The sequence below is a fragment of the Eurosta solidaginis genome, unplaced genomic scaffold (genome assembly GCF_040869045.1).
Source record: "Eurosta solidaginis isolate ZX-2024a unplaced genomic scaffold, ASM4086904v1 ctg00001119.1, whole genome shotgun sequence".
NCBI lineage: Eukaryota > Metazoa > Arthropoda > Insecta > Diptera > Tephritidae > Eurosta > Eurosta solidaginis.
In genome coordinates this window covers 16305-40666 of record NW_027136965.1, presented here as the reverse complement: position 1 = coordinate 40666, position 24362 = coordinate 16305, and the positions used below count along the sequence as shown (strand labels likewise).

General features: G+C 39.0%; 1 protein-coding gene across 16 annotated transcripts in view; it reads right to left on the bottom strand.

Annotated features, from left to right (window-relative positions):
• LOC137235973 (dual specificity phosphatase 29) overlaps window positions 1-23211 on the bottom strand; it is a 64447-nt gene extending 41236 nt beyond the window's left edge. For 2 of the 16 annotated variants that reach the window (XM_067758696.1, XM_067758695.1), the window contains exons 1-3: window positions 23131-23211; window positions 21985-22311; window positions 8995-9109 (exon numbers count right to left, since the gene is read on the bottom strand). In XM_067758696.1, coding sequence (XP_067614797.1) covers window positions 8995-9081 — 87 coding nt within the window. In that variant the 5' untranslated portion in view covers window positions 9082-9109; window positions 21985-22311; window positions 23131-23211. Of the gene's footprint in view, window positions 1-8994; window positions 9110-17987; window positions 18192-21984; window positions 22331-23059 lie in introns of those variants that run through there. The other 14 variants (XM_067758708.1, XM_067758697.1, XM_067758701.1 and 11 more) reach the window with 14 other exon arrangements.
• Between the last annotated feature and the right edge of the window lie 1151 nt (window positions 23212-24362).

Here is a 24362-nt window from a genome sequence, read left to right as displayed (position 1 = left end):
AGATAAAGAAACGCTCATGACTACATACAAAGCAATTAGCCAGCCGATTACGTGCTACGCGTCACCCATATGGTCGCCAAGCCTAAAAATCACCCACTGGAAGAAACTACAGGCCCGCCTAGGGGCTTAAGGAGTCATCCCCGTAAGCATTTTGAGGAAATACGGCACCTGAGAACCCAGCCGTATGAAGCGAAAAAACACAAGCAGGTCCTTGGTGAACTCCATAAACAGGTGTCGGACCTTTATGCCGGGAATTGCCCGGTGAATCCGGTACTTAACGAAAACTATCCAAAACTCGCGGAAGAGGAACGCATACTCCCCAGAGAAACGCGTGTCACTCTTGCTCAACTTCGTTCTGGATACTGTAACAGGTTAAACTCTTACCTATCCAGAATCAACCCCGACATACAAAATGTATGCCCCGCTTGCAATGTGTCCCCACATAACACCAACCATCTCTTCAATTGTAATGTGGAACCAACGCCTCTAACACCCCTTTCCTTATGGTCCACCCCTGTTGAAACGGCAAGTTTCCTTGGACTCCCGTTAGAGGATATTCATGACAATTTGTGATCGTTCGCGGCTATTAGGTGGGGCGAGCATTGCTACAACAACAACAACAGGAGTATGTCTTTCATTATGATAGCGACGAAACAACAACAAAAATGGAAGAAAAACACGAAACACCGCAGACAGTGACGAGCACAATATCTGCACAAACATCGACAATGGCATCTCAGCTGGAGTCACAGGAGGCACGCATTTCAGAAATGGTGTCGCAAATATCATCTCAATTGGAAGAACAGAAGACATATATGTCATCTCAACTGGGAGCGCAAGAGGCACGTATATCTGGACTGTGGACAAAAATTTAGGAACAGGTATCATCGCAGCTCTTTGCGAAACTGGAAAAGCAGGATGCAAAAATTTTACAACTCGAGGACAAAATAGATGGCGAGATAGAAGCGTTGAAAGGTCTTATGCAACAGTTACAACTAAATCGCCCAGCTGTTCCAGCGAGCATTCCGAAGGTAAAAACTCCATCTTTTGACGGCTCTGTTCCTTTCGAGGTATTCAAGTTTCAATTTGAGAAGACGTCAGTAGTGAACAACTGGAATGCTGAAGATAAAGTTGCTGCACTGTTCGAGGCATTGAAAGGGAATGCAGCTGAAATCTTACAGACAATTCCAGAGTACGAACGGAACAACTATGAAACATTGATGAGCGCTCTAGAGAGACGTTACGGAAGCGAGCATAGGAAACAGATATATCAAATTGAGTTGCAAAATCGTTACCAAAAGGCGAATGAGACTTTGCAGGAGTTTGCGTCGGATGTTGAAAGTTTGGCTCATCTCGCAAATGCAGACGCACCCGTAGAATACATCGAGAGGGTTAAAATTCAGAGCTTTAAAAATGGAATACGGGATGCCGAAACGAAACGTGCTACATATGCGAACCCAAAGCCAACATTTGCTGAAACGGTATCCCTTGCACTGACACAGGAAACAGCGTCACTTTTGAGTAAGTCTGCATACAAAGCTCATCGCGTGGAAGTGGAAAAGCCAGATTGGGTAGACACAATTTTGGAAGCACTGAAGGGATTACAACAAAAAAATGCCGGAGCTATGAAGTGTTTCAAGTGCGGTCACCCAAGACACATTGCGCGTCATTGCAGCACCGGTCATAGTAGTTCCAAATTGGCTGGTCGTAAACGCAAAGCTGGAGGAGATAAGCAAGAGCGAGTCAAATGTAAAGATCGAGAACTTGCCCCAGCTATTGAATGTCATGTGATACCTATCTCGCAAACTGGAAGGAAATCGAGCAGTCTTACCGTCAAAGGAAATGTGGATGGCAAGGAGCGTGTACTGACTGTAGATACGGGCGCATCTCATTCTTTAATCCGATCCGATTTGGTCAACAGGTGAGTAAAGCCATTACCTGGAGCAAGATTGCGTACGATTACTGGCGAGTATAACCAAGTCAAGGTAGAAGTGGCATGTGAAGTCTTAATTGGGGAGGTCATGGTTCTACACAAATTCGTTGTGGCAGAGATCTTTGATGAAGTCATATTGGGAGTGGATTTCTTAGTTGACTATGACATCAGGATCGATATGCAGAGAAGGAGGAATAAGGATGTGCCACTTAACTTCAGTTTTGAGCAAGGGTTCAGCAGTAAGCGAGTGCTGGTGAAAGAGATTCGACAAAAACGCAGGCAGCAGATCGGGCAAGGGTTGATGGAACGAATGGGCCAAACAAATCAAAACCAAAACTACCTGCGAGAGAAACACTGGCATTGACAAAACCAAAGGGACGCATGAAAACGAAGGAAAGAATTTCCCAGAAGGAATGCGAGGGTAGTTTCAAGCCAGGGCGCACCACTGTTGCGAAACGTAGGAACGATACTGATTATGCGAATCCAATCCGTCAAGCGCAAGCTCTGCGAAGTAGTTAATTGGCCAAACAACAGAGTGCGAGGGAACGATCCAGGATAATGAGTAGTAAGATGAAACACAGGTACGATAAAAAAAATAATTCGGAAGGTTTCCGGGAGGGACACTTGGTACTGCTATACAACCCTCAGCGGCGGAAAGGTGTTCCAGGCAAATTTTGGTGCAGTTGGAAAGGCCCGTACAGAGTTGTGAAGAGGATCAGTGATGTCATCTACCGCATACAAACAATTGGGAAACCACGAAATAGAAGAGTGGTACATTTGGAGATGCTAGCGGCGTTTAGATCAGGAAAATTTTCTGATCGGGACGATCAGACTTAGGTGGAGGGCAGTGTTACGAATATTAGCAACACTAAGGGGTACTGCCATCTCTAAGCCGATGGTAAGCAGTGACTTCATGCACATCAATAATTCAATCATTATGCCTACACATATGTACGTACACGCAGCGGAGAAGCAACGCACAAAAACATGCAAATATCTTATCTGAGATATGCAATATAATTGTGAGCTGTGAGAGAAGCTATAAAAATTGTGCATCTGTAGTTATAGCTGAGAAACTTATAGCAGATAACCAACTATTAGATTCTAGAACAGAACCGCCTAGAAATGTCAACGAGTAAATCAAACAGTGTAAGAGGCGACACCAGTAGAGGCGCAATAATCAGTTGGATTTAAGACGCTATCTAGCGAGCAATAGCAGTATTATTCTGAAAATCATTTGTAGTGTTATTGTAAAGAACTTTAATAAAGGCCATTTTGCATTATTAAATAGTGGAGTTATTTATTCAACAATTTAGTTATTCGAACTTAGCAGAAGGTTGCAAATAAGAGGATTTGCAGTAAATTCGTTACAATATGAAGTACGTGAAGTCAGCTAAACCCTGTTTTGCGATAACAGTCGGCAATTGTGAGCACCAAGCGAGGTCAAATTTTCCTCCAACTGTCTCTCCCACCTTAGTGAAGGTCTTCTTTTTCCTCTGCTTACAAACTGCCGGAGCGTATTTGTTCATCCGCATGACATGACCTAGCTAGCGAAGTTTTCTGCTTTTATTCGCTGCACTATCGTCATATCTGCGAAAAGCTCATATAGCTCATCATTATATCTCCTTGGGCACTCGCCGATATAACGGATAGGTCTATAAATCTTCCGGAGAACTTTGCTCTCGAATACTCTAAGAGCCATTTCATCTCCTCTCGACACCTTCCATGATTCTGAGCCATACGTCAGGATAGGTATGATGAGTGACTTGCAGGGCGAGATATTTATTCGTCGAGAGAGGACTTTAGTTTTCAATGGCCTAAAGAAGCACTTTTTGACAAGAGTTATTCTCTGTTTGATTTCTAGGCCGACATTGTTTTTGTTTTTAATGCTGCTTCCCAAATAGACCAAATCCTTCACAGTCTCGAATTTATATCCATCAACAGTGACACGGCTACAAAGGCCACGATGACAGCAAATACTTCGTATTATCCACATTTACTGCAAGACCCACTTTTTTTGCTTCTTTATCTTATACCAACTCTTCGACTCCATGTTTGAACAGCCGTCATTACTTGGCATCTTGTGATTTTTAGCGGTGATATTGCCATTCTCACTTCGCCATAGTTGGAGACGGAGCGTGTTTTTCATCATCGGCGATCGGGGTATCGGGTTCGTCCTCCCCCACACTCTGTAAGTGAGTTACCAGGCCGCCATTATCGTTCCTACAGGAATCTGCCCCGGTCTTGAAACCTTCTGTCATTAAAAGAGCATGAAATATGTATGGTAAACCGAAAATAATAATAACAATCAGCCCTATTCTGCATTTCGACTTGGATTGGAATTTTTTCGATTTGGCAATTTTGGTATTCTGTGTTCCAACCCCTTTCGATCCAACTTCGAATCGTTCGATTTTTTGTATTCTGCATTTCGATCGTAGTTCCGTTTTTCTAAGTTGCAAATTAGTTGGCGGAAAAATATTTTCTTTTTATTTTTTTATTAATTTATAACAGAATTTTGACAAAAATGTAAGTAAAACTTGTTAAGAAACGTAGAAGGCTTGATGATGATTGTTTTTTTATGTTTCCAGGTCAAAAACAACATGTCGATGTCGAAGTCCTTGGACGTATTTGCCCCGCAAAAGTATCTAACACATACTTGAAAGAACCCTTGTTAAGTCGAAAGTTTTTTTGAACCTAAATAAGAAAATAAGTCATTAAACTTTACCACTTTTAAGTTCAATTTCTTACAATTCGTCACTCATCTCAAATGGATTACACAAATCTCGCATTATTTGCCTTTCCATTCTCGCCTGGCAATTTTCGTATGCGTTGCTTTCCAACTCCATAAATAATGCCGCGGCTATTGATTCCATTATAATAGACAGCTATAATTTGTGTCTGTTCGTTGCGTCCAGTTATATGCCAAAGCAAGCTGTCGGCGTAGAGGAAGGTGAAGCGAAAACGTAAACAATCCTTGCGGAAAGAATAAATAAACCTTTATAAGGTCTTTTAGGCCAGTGCAATGAAATTAGCATCCTTAAAATTCAGAAAATGTCAACTATATTCGTGCAGGAATCCGTTTTAACAAAACTTGGTGGCCACGGCAGGGAATTGGTCAAAAGAACGACAAAAAGACACTTACAATTATGAAAGCACTTCACTCAAAAAAATATAACACTGCGGCAATATATTCTATTGTTTTTTTTTTGTACAAAATGGCGTGGATAATAAAATATAAACGTTTTTCAGTGTTTTTTACATATTTTCTTTAATTTATTTTGTTCCAATGTTCACACATTCCGTACCAACAGCTAATTTCGAAAAATCATTTGCTCTTCCTCTTCTCTTTACGATTCCGTCGTAATGCAGAATACCAAACTTCGATTAAAGCGGAGCGTAGAACGGGAACGTAATCGAAATGCAGAATAGGGGTGAATATTTTTTCGCGATAACTATCCGAGCATCTGATAAGGCAGGTAATTTTTTTGCTGATAAATATTTCATGGCATAAACACAATCGAAGGGATTTCCAAGCCACCAAATCAATTTGCATGGCAGATGAGTTTTCACTGAGAGGTTTTCATGGCAGAAATACACTCGGAGTGCTTACCAAACACTGCCGAGGGGTGACCCCCTTAGAAAAATTTTCTTCTAATTGAAAAAAATTTTTTCTAAAATTTTGATGTTGCTTTGCCCGGGGCGTGAATCCAGGATCTTAGATGTGGATGGCTGAGCACGCTAAAATCACACCACGGCGGCCGCCCATATGACTTAGTACGGTCGTATGTTTAGCTTTTTTAGAATAGGTCGGTTCCTGGTCCAATTCTCGGAAAGAAAAGTTTTTCAAATAATGAACTAGTAACGGAAGTACCCATATACCCAATTTCAAGCGAACCGCACCATATACTAATTTAGAATAGGTCAGCCTCTGGTCCCTTTACCGGATGATAAATTTCTCAAGTATTGTTTTGGTCCAAGAGGACCAAGTTGTGAATCTAAACCATCCTCAAATACGCTTGAACACACACATAAAATTTCATAAAAATCAATCTGGTAGTATAGAAGCAGTCCAGTCACAAAAGAGCACACGGAAGAAAAATATACATTAATATTATATTAAGTCATTGTGAATGATGACTAAGTGTGTTATCTTATCTGTCAACTGCCTGACAGGCTGTTCAATATGGCTACTTTTCAGCGTTTTGACAGGCTGTTCAATATGGCGGCGCCTATCTTCAGCGGGTGATAAAAGAGAGACAGAATGAGACAGCGATAGTCAAATACAAATCAGGTGATCCAATCACTTTGGAATTTTGACGTATATGCAGAAGATATCACACTTAGTCATCATTCGCAATGATATGAAGTGTTTTACCTGGACTGAGATAGGGTTGACGGTTTTATTGAGCAATTCAAATATATTCAAGGTTCCTGGGCGTTGTACCCTATGGATTTTGAATAAAACATTCAAACTACTATACAGTAAACAAAATTTTCTATGAAATATGTATGAACATAGGTATAATAATGTCAAACCATCTGGCATATAGTGGATATTAAAATGACGCAGTTTTTAAAGATGGCAAAAAGCCAAACTGTTTGTATAAGTACTAATGTCTAATATTGGTCTATTTTTAGTATGAGTGTTTTAGATGAGTGTTTATATATACACAACTACTAAAAATTCAGGGTCGAAGTAGCTGTACACGTTAAAACAATACCTTACTTGTAAACATAAACATTAGAGCTTATACAACTTTTTGAACATTGTAAAAAAAGCGGAATTGATTTTTCCCTTCATAATCGGATTTCACTTTTGTACTGTGCCAAATAATAACTAGAGGCCGAACGGCGACGCTCGGACGGACTGGAAAAATATTCTGATCTGTTTTGATATTGGATGGCCCTTTACTAGTATTAGGCAGTATTGTGATAAAAGTGATATCAAAAAAAGCTGAAGTTCGAATGTCCTGTGTAAATAAGTTGTAGTAGCAGTTTTATTACTGCATAATACAAATTAATGAATACTGAACTAATAATTGGTTTACGGTACAGCTGCATTACTTTTAATTACCATTTTGGGAAGAATGAAAATAAATAAGATCCAATTCTCAGACCTATTCAATATGTTCACAAAATTTCATGAGAACGGTCGAGAAGTTTCGAAGGAGTTCACCCACAAAGACTTTGGTAAGCGAACTTTATATATCAGATTATCTTTGTTAATTTCCACTTGTTATTAAGAATTCATGAGCTAAACACCGGCTTATAATAATTGTATGTTCAATTATTAGGTTTTTCTGAGAGAAACTGAAGAGAAAGAAAGAAAGAAGCATTTACTGGCATATTGCGATGGTACCATTGCGAAAACTGCCACGAATTCAACATTAGGCAATTTCGTAATGTTATTAAAAGGTTTCACCGAGATTCGAACCGCGAATCACACGGTGAAACTTGCAGTTGCCTTAGCCACTAGGCTATCCTGCTTGTATTTGTCTCCTTGCTTAATTCATTTTATCTCATTTCTACACTAACAACACAATTGAGACATTCTGCCTCTATTAATTTCCGCGGTCTGTAGATTTGTTATTGTAAAGTTTATTTTTCGTTGCGAATGAGAAGCTTTGTAAACTCGTGCTCAGTTTTATATATTTATGTTTGTTTATTGGTGTGTTCAATTTATACTTATTACTAAGCATTCATGAGCTTAACACCGGCTTATAATAATTGAATGTTCAATTATTGGGTTTTTCTGAGAGAAACTGAAAAGAAAGAAAGAAACATTTACTGGCAATATGCCATGAATGCAAGGATTTTGATGCGCTTTTTTAATAGATAGAGAGTGATTGAAGAGGAAGGAACGGATGAACATATTTGGCTGAAAATAGGTGGAGTGGTAGCTTAGAACCAGGAGACAGACATAGGATAATTTTATCCCGTTCTGGCTAGGGTCTTGAGAGCAAAACGTGGACCTGGGTAATCCTGAGATATGTTTGTACAATATGGGTATTAAATGGAAGCTGTTTATGAGTACTTTGATACGGGGTATTTTTCGTACCCGCGGGTAACTAGGGTCTCGAGATATAAGCGAAAACGTGGACGTGGGTACCCCTAGAATTTGTTTATAGAATATGGATAACAAATGAAAGCTGTTGATGAGTGCTTTAGTACAGGGTAGTTTTCATACCTATTTGTGAAGGGTCTCGAGATATAGGCCAAAATGTGGATCACGGTGACACTAGGATGTGTTTTTACATTATGGTTATCAAATGGAAGCTGTTGATGAGTGATTTAGTACAGAGTAATTTTTATACCGCTGGGTGACTACAGTGTCAAGATATAGGCCAAACCTGGACCCGGATACCCCTAGAATGTGTGTGTAATAGGGATATCAAATGAAAGCTGTTGCTGAGAGCTTTAAAGTAATTTTCATTGTGATATTCGATTTAGTCGCATCAACCTGGCAAAACTGATAAATATGCATGCGAAGCCGAAATAAAGACATAAATTAATAATACACACATAACTTTTTTACATACGTCCTATTCGATTTGCCTGGCAATAAGGGATGAAGATGAATGGGAAAAAACTTGAGAGAAGAGAAAATATGGAAGGAGGAGACGGAGAAAGAGATAGAGTGAGACGAAGATAGAGATAGATGAAACGAAAAGACAGAGGGAGGAATGAATAAAAGGATTAAAAAAAGTGGGGGGGGGGGGGGGGAGCAGAATTAGACGGAAAGAACTTATTCAAATTTATGTAGATAGACCAAATTTAGGGCAGAACAACGTCTGACGGGTCTGCTAGTAGTATTATAGATAGAATAGTATTATAGAAACAACAACTAAAAAGAACGGAACCAGGCCATTTAAAAATGTTTAGTTATTGTACTTTGCTTCACCGTGTTACTACTGAATATACAAATATATTGATGCCTAGAGAAGTACTTGTACTTGTGCGAAAAAATCGACTTTGAAAATAGTTACTCATATCGAAAAAAACATGAGTTCCCCACGCTTTATACATACATATATACATGTGTATTTGAATTATGAATATACCTGGTAGTAAAGTGGGCTGTATCTTTCCCCTATATTGGTGCTGTACCTGTCATTGAGAGGCTGAAATATAGTTGAATTGTAGTACATACGGATATAAGTATAAATTCCCAAAAATCTGAAATATTCAAGATATGCATATATGAGTCTGTTTTTTGAAAGTGTCATAAGTCTACTGAAAAAAATATCTGATGATAATTTTAGTACATGCAAGTATCCCACCTATCAAAATGAACGTTAAGAATTTTCCATAAAAGGGACGTATGTCACTTTCATTAAAAACGCTTCATATATGTACTTATATATGAGTCGATACATATCAAAACTCTCTAAGTCGATAGATATAATTTTCTTATATAACGGTTGGTTGTGCAGGTATAAAGGAATCGAGATAGATATAGACTTCCATATATCAAAATCATCAGTATCGAAAAAAAATTTGATTGAGCCATGTCCGTCCGTCCGTTAACACGATAAATTGAGTCAATTTTGAGGTATCTTGATGAAATTTAATATGTAGGTTCCTGGGCACTCATTTCAGATCGCTACTTAAAATGAACGATATTGGAATATAACCACGCCCACTTTTTCGATATCGAAAATTTCGAAAAATTGAAAAAGTGCGATAATTCATTACTAAAGACGGACAAAGCGATGAATCTTGGTAGGTGAGTTGAAATTATGATGCAGAAAAGAAAATTAGTAAAATTTTCGACAATGGGCGTGGCACCGCCCACTTTTAAAAGAGGGTAATTTAAAATTTGCAAGCTGTAATTTGGCAGTCGTTGAAGATATCATGATGAAATTTGGCAGGAACGTTACTCCTATTACTATATGTATGCCTAATAAAAATTAGCAAAATCGGAGAACGACCACGCCCACTTTTAAAAAAAAATTTTTTTAAAGTCAAATTTTAACAAAAAATTTAATATCTTTACAGTATATAAGTAAATTATGTCAACATTCAACTCCAGTAATCATATGGTGCAACAAAATACAAAAATAAAAGAAATTTTCAAAATGGGCGTGGCTCCGCCCTTTTTCATTTAATTTGTCTAGGATACTTTTAATGCCATAAGTCGAACAAAAATTTACCAATCCTTGTGAAATTTGGTAGGGACTTAGATTCTAGGACGATAACGGTTTTCTGTGAAAAAGGGCGAAATCGGTTGAAGCTACGCCCAGTTTTTAGTCTAGGATACTTTTAATGCCATAAGTCGAACAAAAAATTTACCAATCCTTGTGAAATTTGGTAGGGACTTACTTAGATTCTTGGACGATAACGGTTTTCTGTGAAAAAGGGAGAAATCGGTTGAAGCTACGCCCAGTTTTTATACACAGTCGACCGTCTGTCCTTCCGCTCGGCCGTTAACACGATAACTTGGGCAAACATCGATATATCTTTACTAAACTCAGTTCACGTAATTATCTGAACTCACTTTGTATTGGTATAAAAAATGCCCGAAATCCGACTATGACCACGCCCACTTTTTCGTTATCGAAAATTACGAAAAATGAAATAAATGCCACAGTTCTATACCAAATACGAAAAAAGGGATGAAACATGGTAATTGGATTGGTTTATTGACGCAAAATATAACTTTAGAAAAACACTTTGTAAAATGGGTGTGGCACCATCCATATTAAGTAAAATAAAATGAAAAAGTTCTGCAGGGCGAGATCAAAAGCCCTTGGAATCTTGGCAGGAATACCGTTCGTGGTATTACATATATAAATAAATTAGCGGTACCCGACAGATGATGGTCTGGGTAACCCTGGTCCACATTTTGGTCGATATCTCGAAAACGCCTTCACATATTACAACTACCACAACAACCTCCGAAGAGATCTAAGGCCGAGCTTCTCTTCCAATTTGCGTCGTGCTCCTCTTGATTTTCCCTACAAATCGGCCGGACGGGACCTACATGTTTTATGCCGACTCCGAACGGCATCTGCAAGGCAGATGAGTTTTCACTGAGAGCTTTTCATGGCAGAAATACACCCGGAGTGCTTGCCAAACACTGCCGAGGGCCGACCCCGCTTAGAAAAATTTTCTTCTAATTGAAAAATCTTATTTCTAAAATTTTGATGTTGCTTTGCCCGGGAGTTGAACCCAGGGCATACGGTGTGATAGGCGGAGCACGCTACCATCACACCACGGTGGCCTCCCTTTTAAAGCCCTCATTAATTATCACCTTTCGTTTGATACCCATATTGTACCAACGCATTCTAGAGTCACCCCTGGTCCACCTTTATGGCGACATCTCTAAAAGGCGTCCACCTTTAAAACTAAGGCCCACTCCCTTTTAAAATACTCATTAACACCTTTCATTTGATACCCACATCGTACAAACAAATTCTAGAGTCACCCCTGGTCCACCTTTATGGCGATATCTCGAAAAGCCGTCCACCCATAGAACTAAGGCCCGCTCCCTTTTAAAATACTCATTAACACCTTTCGTTTGATACCCATATTGTACAAACGCATTCTAGAGTCACCCCTGGTCCACTTTTATGGCGATATCTCGAAAAGGCGTCCACCTATAGAACTAAGGCTCACGCCCTTTTAAAATACTCATTAACACCTTTCATTTGATACCCATATCGTACAAACAAATTCTAGAGTCGCCCCTGGTCCATCTTTATGGCGATATCTCGAAAAGGCGTCCACCTATAGAACTAAGGCTCACGCCATTTTACAATACTCATTAACACCTTTCATTTGATACCCATATCGTACAAACAAATTCTAGCGTCACCCCTGGTCCACTTTTATGGCGATATCTCGAAAAGGCCTCCACCTATAGAACTAAGGATCACGCCCTTTTAAAATAATCACTAACACCTTTCATTTGATACCCATATCGTACAAACAAATTCTAGAGTCACCCCTGGTCCACTTTTATGGCGATATCTCGAAAAGGCGTCCACCTATAGAACTAAGGCTCACGCCCTTTTAAAATACTCATTAACACCTTTCATTTGATACCCATATCGTATAAACAAATTCTAGTCACCCCTGGTCCACTTTTATGGCGATATCTCGAAAAGGCGTCCACCTATAGAACTAAGGCTCACGCCCTTTTAAATACTCATTAACACCTTTCTTTTGATACCCATATCGTACAAACAAATTCTAGAGTCACCCCTGGCCCATCTTTATGGCGATATCTCGAAAAGGCGTCCACCTATAGAACTAAGGCTCACGCCCTTTTAAAATACTCATTAACACCTTTCATTTGATACGCATATCGTATAAACAAATTCTAGTCACCCCTGGTCCACTTTTATGGCGATATCTCGAAAAGGCGTCCACCTATAGAACTAAGGCTCACGCCCTTTTAAAATACTCATTAACACCTTTAATTTGATACCCATATCGTATAAACAAATTCTAGAGTCACCCCTGGTCCAATTTTATGGCGATATCTCGAAAAGGCGTCCACCTATAGAACTAAGGCTCACGCCCTTTTAAAATACTCATTAACACCTTTCATTTGATACGCATATCGTATAAACAAATTCTAGAGTCACCCCTGGTCCACTTTTATGGCGATATCTCGAAAAGGCGTCCACCTATAGAATTAAGGCTCACGCCCTTTTAAAATACTCATTAACACCTTTCATTTGATACCCATATCGTGCAAACAAATTCTAGAGTCACCCCTGGTCCACTTTTATGGCGATATCTCGAAAAGGCGTCCACCTATAGAACTAAGGCTCACGCCCTTTTAAAATACTCATTAACACCTTTCATTTGATACCCATGTCGTATAAACAAATTCTAGAGTCACCCCTGGTCCACTTTTATGGCGATATCTCGAAAAGGCGCCCACCTATAGAACTTAGGCCCACGCCCTTTTAAAATACTCATTAACACCTTTCATTTGATACCCATATCGTACAAATGCATTCCAGAGTCACCCCTGGTCCACTTTTATGGCGATATCTCGAAAAGGCGTCCACCTATAGAACTAAGACCCAGGAGCTTTTAAAATACCCATTAACACCTTTCATTTTATACCCATATCGTACAAACAAATTCTAGAGTCACCCCTGGTCCACCTTTATGGCGATATCTCGAAAAGGCGTCCACTTATAGAACTTAGGCCCACTCCCTTTTAAAATTATCATTAACACCTTTTATTTGATACCCATATCGTACAAACAAATTCTAGAGTCACCCCTGGTCCACTTTTATGGAGATATCTCGAAAAGGCGTCCACCTATAGAACTAAGGCTCACGCCCTTTTAAAATACTCATTAACACCTTTCATTTGATACCCATATCGTATAAACAAATTCTAGAGTCACCCCTGGTCCATCTTTATGGCGATATCTCGAAAAGGCGTCCACCTATAGAACTTAGGCCCACGCTCTTTTAAAATACTTTTTAACACCTTTCATTTGATACCCATATCGTACAAACAAATTCTAGAGTCACCCCTGGTCCTCCTTTATGGCGATATCACGAAAAGGCGTCCACCTATAGAACTTAGGCCAACTCCCTTTTAGAATTATCATTAACACCTTTCATTTGATACCCATATCGTTCAAACAAATTCTAGAGTCACCCCTGGTCCTCTTTTATGGCGATATCTCGAAAAGGCGTCCACCTACAGAACTAAGGCTCACACCCTTTTGAAATACTCCTTAACACCTTTCATTTGATATCCATATCGTATAAACAAATTCTAGAGTCACCCCTGGTCCATCTTTATGGCGATATCTCGAAAAAGCGTCCACCTATAGAACTTAGGCCCACGCCCTTTTAAAATACGCATTAACACCTTTCATTTGATACCCATATCGTACAAACGCATTCCAGAGTCACGCCTGGTCCACTTTGATGGCAATATCTCGAAAAGTCGTCCACCTATAGAACTAAGACCCACGAGCTTTTAAAATACTCATTAACACCTTTCATTTGATACCCATATCGTACAAACAAATTCTAGAGTCACCCCTGGTCCACCTTTATGGCGATATCTCGAAAAGGCGTCCACCTATAGAACTTAGGCCCACTCCCTTTTAAAATTATCATTAACACATTTCATTTGATACCCATATCGTACAAGCAAATTCTAGAGTCAGGCCTGGTCCACCTTTATGGCGATATCCCTAAATGGCGTCCATCTATAGAACTATGGCCCACTCCCTCTTAAAATACTCTTTAATACCTTCCATTTGATACATATGTCATATAAACACATTCCAGGGTTACCCTAGGTTCTTTTTACTACATGGTGATTTTCCCTTATTTTGTCTCCACCGCTCTCAACTGAGGATGTAAAGCTCGGTTACACCCGAACTTAGCCTTCCTTACTTGTTGTCATATTAATTTTCCAATATAAAGTACATGTTTGCTTGTGAGTAGTCTATTAAGTAATTTTTTGGAATATTCTTGCCCGTGGGTGTTCCATGGTGAATTAGGTGATCCTAGCCCAGAACATCGCTATGTAAATTGGGCCAAATTTTTTATACGTATGACGATCAGTTGTACACCACAACTCACATACTCCTCAAGCACTCTTTAAATCTTCCTTTAGAGCCTGCTTACTACAACTTACCCTTATATGGCGTTTTGGCTTGGAACTCACCATTTCAGCTATAAATAAATAATAGTTTAAAAAAACTAAAAAAACACGCTTTTATAGCAAACCGAACTAAAAATAGAAAATAATTTTCAATTAAAAAGAGTTTATACAACAGTAGTAGAAGGTCAAACAATCGTTTATAGTTAATCACAAAAATAAAATTATAATTAAATTTAAGTTATTAACAGAATAATTTAATTCAGAGTAAAAAGCGTGTGGTGCATTTGACTACATTTCATATCTTTCCTCTCAGATAGTTGCCAATAGAATGATTGTAACATTCAATATCAAGCACCACACGCTTTTTACTGTGAATTAAATTATTCTGTTAATAACTTAAATTTTATTATAATTTTATTTTGAGGTGATTAACTATAAACGATTGTTTGACCTTCTTCTATTGTTATATAAACTCTTTTTAATTGAAAATTATCTTCTATTTTTTAGTTTGGTTTGCCATAAAAGCGTGTTTTTTAGTTTTTTTAAACTATTATTTATTTTAAATTTTTTAATTCAAGTAATTTTAAAAGTTTTAGTCGAGAGTCATGAAACCTCGAAACGCCAGCGGTCCCTGGATGAATCCAACCCCACGGCACCGAAAAGGGCCAAGACGTAGGGAGGTTGGACGAGGTCTTTCGCCGAAATTGCCAAGGGTCGGCAGATCATTGGCATTATAGGCGAGAGCAGCGAAGAGGGCAGGATCCCGAAACAACAGAGGAAGTGGATCGAGGCCGCACTCGCTACGGTGGCCGTTAAGGTTAAAAAGACAAACCTGGTCCACTGCCATCTTACACCGATGCAGGGTGGTTCCAGGGCAATGTCAAGCTAATTGCCCGTGACGACGCCAGGTCGGTCAACCTCTATAGGGCCGCCGTCACGCTGATAGGGGTGGTATATCCGGCGCGCGCCTCAAGGTAGTGGTGGCGCGTGATATCCCCTCACGACCAAGGGCTAGAGCTTGGGTTCCAGTGACGCCAACGGACCCAGCTGACATCCTGGAGCTGCTCCAGGAGTACAACCCGCCACAGGTTTGGAAGTCAATCCGGATAAAACCGAGCTTGTTCTCTTCACGAGGAGGTACAAAGTACCAAATCTTACACCGCCAAGAATTGGAGGTTCGCTCTTAACGTTTAGCGATCGAGTTAAGTATTTGGGAGTCATTTTGGATAGGAAGCTATTATGGAGTGACCATATGGTGGAGCGATCCAAGAAGGCAGCAGCAGAGCTGTTCACCTGCAAGAGGGCAATTGACACCTCCTGGGGATTCTCCCCTAAGGTGGCCTACTGTATTTAGACAGCCATTGTGCGCCCGATTATTCTTTATGGTGCCTTGGTCTGGTGGCCTGCACTAGCTAAAAGTACCTATCTTAAAATGCTTCAAAAGGTGCAACGGAGTTCGGAGCTCTGCGTTACCGGGGCTCTCGGCTCCACTCCAGATTCCGTAACATACATACATGGATACATAGATACATATATAGATACAGGCCACGCTAATAAAAACGTGTTAAAAAGGGCAATGCGTTTTTCGCATTATGTGCAAGGTTTCATATCTATGGCCATTTGGGGTGGTCTCAAGTTTACTTGACCTTATGTCCGTTAATCTTTTGTGACCCCACCATCACATTATTGCATTGTCATCAAGCCTTGATACGTGTGCAAAGTTTCAATCAAACTTATGGCCATTTGGGGTGGTTATAAGTTCAATTGACCTTATGTCCGTTGACCTTATGTCACCACACCATCACATTAATGCATTGTCATCGAGCATGGATACGTGTGCAAAGTTTTAACCAAACTTATGGCCATCCAAAGTGGTAATAAGGCCAGTTGGCCTTATGGCCCTTGACTCTTATGTCACCACACCATCACATTAATGCATTGCATCGAGCCTTGATACGTGTGCAAAGTTTCAATCAAACTTATGGCCATCCAAAGTGGTAATAAGGCCAATTGACCTTATGGCCGTTAACCTTATGTCACCACACCATCACATTAATGCATTGTCATCGGTCCTTGATACGTATGCAAAGTTTAAAATTACTCGGACTTCTAGAAACCGGTGAAAATTAAGCTCAAAAATTCCGTTACATAGATACAGGCCAAGCTAATAAAAGCGTGTTAAAAAAGGGCTCCAGTATGCTCTTTCGTAGATGTGCTATGCATCCACTTCTATCATTAATAAAGGAATTCGTTTTTCGCACTATGTGCAAGGTTTCAAATCCATGGCCATTTGGGGTGGTCATAAGTTCACTTGACCTTATGTCCGTTAACCTTATGTCACCGCACCATCACATTATTGCATTAGCTGTGTTTTTTTACAAGTCTATATACGTTTACGCTTAAACTTTATATGGACTGCTAAGCGACAAACTTTAAATATACCTCTGAAATTGCCACTCATAAAATTAGTACTACTAAATTTCAGTACGCATTATTCTCAGATGTAACTGAAATATGTGTCCATGTTTCACCCTCCGCACTAATTCCATGTATTCTATGCGCGTCCACTATCTATCACAACTGACTCAGCTATATGTTATACACAGAAATACAACAGAGGGTTGTGTCTCCGCTTTTCGGTACACCCTGTAGCTGTAGCTAGTTGTTTAACCACTGCCGCTAGATGGGTCTCCTAAGCATTATCTAAGCGAGGATAGGCGTTTTTTTTTTCACGCGCAAACGAAATGTATACGGTTGTAAATAAAACACGGCTATTGTTATCGAGCCTTGATACGTGTGCAAAGTTTCAATCAAACTTATGGCCATTCAAAGTGGTAATAAGACCAATTTACCTTATGGCCGTTGACCTCATGTCACCACACCATCATATTAATGCATTGCCGTCGAGCCTTGATACGTGTGCAAAGTTTCAATCAAACTTATGGCCATTCAAAGTGGTAATAAGGCCAATTGAACTTATGTCACCACACCCTCCCATTAACGCATTGTCATCTAGCCTTATATGTGTGCAAAGTTTCAATCAAACCTATGGCCATTCAAACAGGTAACAAGGTCAATTGACCTTATGGCCGTTGACCTTATGTCACCACACCATCACATTAATGCATTGTCATCGGTCCTTGATACGTATGCAAAGTTTCAAATTAATCAGACTTCTAGAAATCGGTGAAAATTAAGCTCAAAGATTCCGTTACATACAGGCCAAGCTAATAAAAGCGTGTTAAAAACACTCTTGTCTTCCAACTTTTTGCACTATTAAGCTAAGGCCACAATGAGCTCCAAAATATTCTTCGCATGTATTCTTATGAAGCAATTCACACCTAGCGGCAGCAGCACTGCGCGGCGCGCCATGTTGATGAAATAGGCAAAAAAGTAAAGTGTGGCCTTAGCTTTAGCGATAACATTTATCTAGTTTTACTAAATATAAACTATTCATACCGTGTATCTCCATGACATTTTGATATTTCTCTTGCTGCGGTCACCTATAGAACTGTTTATGAATATAAACTATTTATGTACCTATATACGAGGGTGTTTATAGCTATTTCGTATACTTCTTTTATTTTTGATTTTTTCACAATTGCACTCGGGAAAGTTTAGCGAATATATGTATGAATGTATGTAGCTGGAACTAATAAATAGTTTTGTTGTTTCGCCTTCGTTTATATGTTTTATAAAATTAGTAAACTTATCAGTAGACTATTGATTTTTATATTCGTATGCAAACAGGTATAAAGAAACATTTATGAAGTGACGTGCTTGGTGCTAAGATAAATACTAAACAATTACACAATGTTACAAAGTAGACAAAAGTGATGCTATTTTTCTTACAGGCCCTTTGCGAGTAGAACAAGAATCGGGCTAAGAAGTTTTCGCACCACATCCAAATGATTTAAAATGACCTTATTATGGGCTTATGGGAGGCTTTCCAATAATATGCTTGATGATATGTGTGAGTAATTACCCAGTAAAGTCACACATTTTCCACTTTGTACTGGTTTTTACATAGGTAGCACAATTTTCTATAGAAGCCCATACTTTTCTTGAATGGGCATAAAAGTATTGATAGATAATTATCATAAAATTGTACCATAGATGTTGAGGTCCGACATCTAGATGCCTTATTAGCTGATTTGAAGTTGATCAGGAACCAATGGGAACCAATTTTAAACGAATGCAAAACAGTTGCTGTTCAATTGAACAATATGAAAGGAGCTTACAGCGGAGCACAACGTCACATTCTCGACAAAAACTTTGCCTTGTGCAACCCACAGTCTCAATTTATGTGGTGTTGATGCTGCAGAATGTTGTACGGCTGCAATTACTTTCTTCGGAGTTGTAAAAAAGTGTTTTATTATATTCAGCAGCAGTCCACAACGATGGGACATCGTCAAAAAAAATGTACCGAGCTCCCTTCACAGTCTTTCAGACACTAGGTCGTCGGCTAGAATTGAGGCAATCAGATCATTCGCAAACCATGTTACAGGATTAACACAAGGAATAAACACATTACTTAAGCTAAATTTGACTGCACAAGCATACGGAGATGTTACAGGCATTCTCATGTACATCAACAAGTTCGACTGTATCTTGCTGTCCTCAATTTGGTTCAAAATACTGACTACCATTAATGAAAGAAACGTCGTACTCCAAGCTAGAGACGCCACCATAGATGTGGAGGTCCGACATCTAGATGCCTTATTAGCTGATTTGAAGTTGATCAGGAACCTATGGGAAACAATTTTAAACGAATGCAAAACAGTTGCTGTTCAATTGAACATCTCGCCAAAGGACATTCGAAAGAGTAAACCCAAAAGATGTTTTGAAGATAATGGAAATTAGATACGTTTGATCCAGAGTCTGATTTTAAAAACAAGACATTCTTGGTGATCGTTGATTCGGTAATCACTGGCATTACTGAACGATTTACAGCTATGAGAAATTTGAACGAGACGATTTCCTTTTTGTGCCAATTTGAAGACATAGATGAAACTACGGTTCGGGCGAGCGCAGCAAAATTTGCCGAAAAATACTAGTCGGACGTTTCTCAAAGCTTAGAATGCGAAATAATTCACTTGAAACACATTTACGAAGCAAATTTTGATAAAGGTCTGTCACCATTGGAATTGCTAAATACTATCTATGTTTAAAATCTGTATACAATTCTCTTTTGCACTATACTTGTCACTGTAGCTAGTGCAGAATGTTCTTTCAGCGCCCTTGCAAGAATCAAAGAGCAAGTTTCAGGACTTGTCACGCTTTGTGTTGAATCCGTTTTGGCAAGACAGTTAAATTTTGATATTATCGTAATTAAATTGTAGCGAAAACAGCAAGAAAAGCCACTCATTGATATCCGCATCTTCTATATTGAATAATTAAGATTTATAATCATCATTATATTTATCAGAAATGTACTAAAATGTTACCAAAAAAAAAAAACTAGAAAGATTATTTGAAACAGTATGTGGCTGTTAAAAGAGACAATAAAAAAGTATAAATAGTGAATATTCTGTGTTAATTTTATTTTCAGCTCTTACAATTTACTTGCACAGCTAAATTATTTATTAACATTTGCCCTAAAAGCTTATCAAATGATTTCTGAAAAAATATTTTTATATATTTATAATGATTCATGAATGAAACGTCATTAATTCAAATTAATCAAATGTATTAGTGGATTATTATAGGGGGCCCGTAAATTATTTAGCCCCGGGCCCGGATTTTCTCTCTACGGCCTTGTCGCACCCATAGGATGGGGCGAAGCACTGCTACAAGAACAACAACATACGGGCCGAGAGAGTTGTTTGTAGTAAACTCATTTTAGGGGTGCCATTTTCAGCGACCCTGGAAGAAAATGGTTGGATCATGTGTACCATTTTTGTCATTAATTTTCCAAGATAAAGTACATGGCTGGTCCCAGCTTTGCTTGTGAGTAGCATATTAAGTAATTTTTTGGAATATTCTTGCCCGTGGGTGTTCCATGGTGAATTAGGTGATCCTAGCCCAGAACATCGCTATGTAAATTGGGCCAAATTTTTTATACGTATGACGATCAGTTGTACACCACAACTCATATACTCCTCAAGCACTCTTTAAATCTTCCTGCTTACAACTTACACTTATATGGCGTTTTGGCTTGGAACTCACCATTTCAGCTATAAAAAACACTTTTGTCTGCCAACTTTTTGCACTACTATTAAGCTAATACGCCAATTACACGGCTCAAGTATCCTTGTGCCAATTACCAATTTGCACAAGGATTTGACCGGTGTGTGCACTGGTTGCGCTATTTGCGCAGAGACCTGCGCTAAAATCAAAACGATTTTGATATTTACGCATGTCTGCAAATATTGCACATGCTTTTTTCTTCGTGTGTGGTGAATCTTACACAGTTTACCTGTGGTTCCTGATAATATAACATCAGTAATTATTGCTTAAAAATGTTAATATCGAAGGCGCAAGGACCATCTCTAGCTTGTAACAGGAATTCACATAGATTCAATAATAAATAATAATTTTTTATACAATTAGAACACATGTTTCATTTGTTGCGCTAGTTGAAAAATGAATATTGCGCAGTGCTGCAATGAGTTGAGCTGGCCTTGCAACTAAAATATATATTTTATAAATACAATGGAAAATAAACGCTTCTGTGCGAGTTTTTCGACTTATACCATGAATTACTTAAAATACATGTTTCATTTGTTGCGCTACTTTAAAAATGAATATTGCGCAGTGTTCTTGAGCCGTGTATGTCAAAATTTTCATTTGCACCAATTTCGTCGTTTTATATTTGCGCATGGTTTTTGTATCATGTATGGGCCGTATAAGGCCACACTGAGCTCCAAAATATTCTTCGCATGTATCCTTATGAAGCAATTCACACCTAGCGGCAGCAGCACTGCGCGGCGCGCCATGTTGATGAAATAGGCAAAAAAGTGAAGCGCATTGTAGTGCAGTTCAGTGTGGCCTTAGCTTTACCGATAACATTTATCTAGCTCTACTAAGTTTTTCGACTTATACCATGAATTACCAGAACTGTGGAAAATAGTGATTTTTTATACAATTAGTGCCTTTTTTATTCAATTAAAATACATGTTTCATTTGTTGCGCTACTTTAAAAATGAATATTGCGCAGTGTTCTTGAGCCGTGTATGTCAAAATTTTCATTTGCACAAATTTCGTCGTTTTATATTTGCGCATGGTTTTTGTATCATGTATGGGCCGTATAAGGCCACACTGAGCTCCAAAATATTCTTCGCATGTATTCTTATGAAGCAATTCACACCCAGCGGCAGCAGCACTACGCGGCGCGCCATGTTGATGAAATAGGCAAAAGTGAAAAAAAAGTGAAGCGCATTGTAGTGCAGTTCAGTGTGGCCTTAGCTTTAGCGATAACATTTATCTAGCTTTACTATGTATAAACTATCCATACCGTGTATCTCCATGACATTTTGATATTTCTCTTGCTGCGGTCACCAGTAGAACTATTTATGAATATAAACTATTTATGTACCTATATACGAGGGTGTTTATAGGTATTTCGTATGCTTCTTTTATTTTTGAGTTTTTCACAATTGCACTCGGGAAAGTTTAGCGAATATATGAATGTATGTAGGTATGTAGGTGGAACTAATAATAAATAGTTTTGTTGTTTCGCGTTCGTTTATATGTTTTATAAAATTAGTAAACTTTTCAGTAGACTATTGATTTTTATATTCGTATGCAAACAGGTATAAAAAAACATTTATGAAGCGACGTGCTTAGTGCAAAGATAAATACTAAACAATTACACAATGTTACAAAGTAGTCAAAAGTGATGCTACTTTTCTCACAGGCCTTTGGCGAGTAGAACAAGAATCGGGCTAAGAAGTTTTCCCAACACATCCAAATAATTTAAAATTACCTTATTATGGGCTTATGGAAGGCTTTCCAACAATATGATTGATGATATGTGTGAGTAATTACCCAGTAAAGTCACACATTTTCCACTTTGTACTGGTTTTTTACATAGGTAGCACAATTTTATATAGAACCCCATACTTTTCTTGAATGGGCATACAAGTATTGATAGATAATTATCATAAAATTGTAGACCATTTTCGAAAATTGATTAAGATATTCAAATACGGGAAAACCCATAAAAAGTTAAACATTTGTGTGATTCCTGTATAACTACTCACACATACCAAGTTTTTCCTAATTATCATGCATATCATTCGAAAGCCCTGTATTTCTTCACTATAAAGCCAGAAAATCGTGTCAATTCAATCTTTACCCCACCAAGCTATGGCGCTGTGCCAGCCCTAAGGTTGGTACGAAAACAGTTTTTATTTTTACACATAACCCAACATTTTGGAGGTGTTTTGAAAATTTCTTAGCCCGACTCGTGTTCTACTCGACGAGGCCTATAAGAAAAACAAAATCACGGCCCAGGTATTTTTTGGTGTGACACAGTGTTATTTTTCTGAAGAATGAGTAATTTTTATTATTGTACACCCGATGCGTACATAAATTCGGTCGGTCGCACATCGCACACAACCTGAGCCTTATATGATGCGAATCACTTTTACTCCTTTACTTGAATCTACGCGTCAGTTTTCGTATGATGTTCGATTCACTACTAAATTCTACAACCTCAAGTATTTTTCTTATTCATGCGAAACAAAAGCTTTCTGTTGTTGTACGTTGCTAAAAGCTTCTAGATGTGTAAATGTGTATTACACAAAGCTTCGTAATAACAAGTGTAAACGAAGATGGGCGTAGCCAGCTTGGAAAACTTTATTTCTTTAATCGCCTTAATCCCTATACAAATAGTTACTAAATACGTTCCAGTTTGCGTGGTAAGAAGACTTTGTTGTTGTTGTTGTTGTTGTAGCGATAAGGTTGCTCCCCGAAGGCTTTGGGGAGTGTTATCGATGTGATGGTCCTTTGCCGGATACAGATCCGGTACGCTCCGGTACCACAACACCTTTAATGTGCTAGCCCGACCATCTCGGGAACGATTTATGTGGCCACATTAAACCTTCAATCCATTCCTTCCCTCCCCACGCCCAAGTTCCATGAGGAGATTGGGGTCGCCAGAGCCTCGTCTGTTAGTGAAACAGGATTCGCCGCGGATAGGTGAGGCTGACAATTGTGTTTGGAGAAGCTATATATTACGCTGGCAGCCTGAAGGGTTGCGCTACACAGCCCCTTGAATCTGGTATTTTAGTCGCCTCTTACGACAGGCATACCTACCGCGGGTATATTCTGATCCCCTAACCCGCTGGGGGGTAAGAAGGCTTAATCATTTTTGCTGGTCACGTTGTTCAAGGCAGAATACGAAAAGTTACTTGCCATTTTCCTAACCGGTTAGAACAATGTTGTTACCAAGCTAGAATAAAGCACGGTTCAGAAAACCATCTTAGTACGCTCCTGCTCCGATGATAAGTATTTATTCAAAAAAAAAAATTCTGTGTAACCGTACCTCGTAACGACATAAACTTATCGAGATATATATGTATAGACTTCTATATATCAAAATGATCTGCGCGAAAAAAGAAATTCATTTAGCCATGTCCGTCCGTCCGTCCTTTAATACTTATTTTTCCGGTCGACTGAATTTGGTATTGTAATTAGGTAGCATATATGAGTGTAGCTGTCCCCTTACCATTATTGCATCTCACACCTTTGCTTCCAATTGCACGCGATAAACGCCAAACCCGCACGCCCTGAGCCCAGAAACCTTTCTTCGCGATTAAATACGCGGCTGCCGGATCAGCGCCTCGGAAATAGAACCCCCCTCAAGGGTTAAGACGAGTTCACTCTACT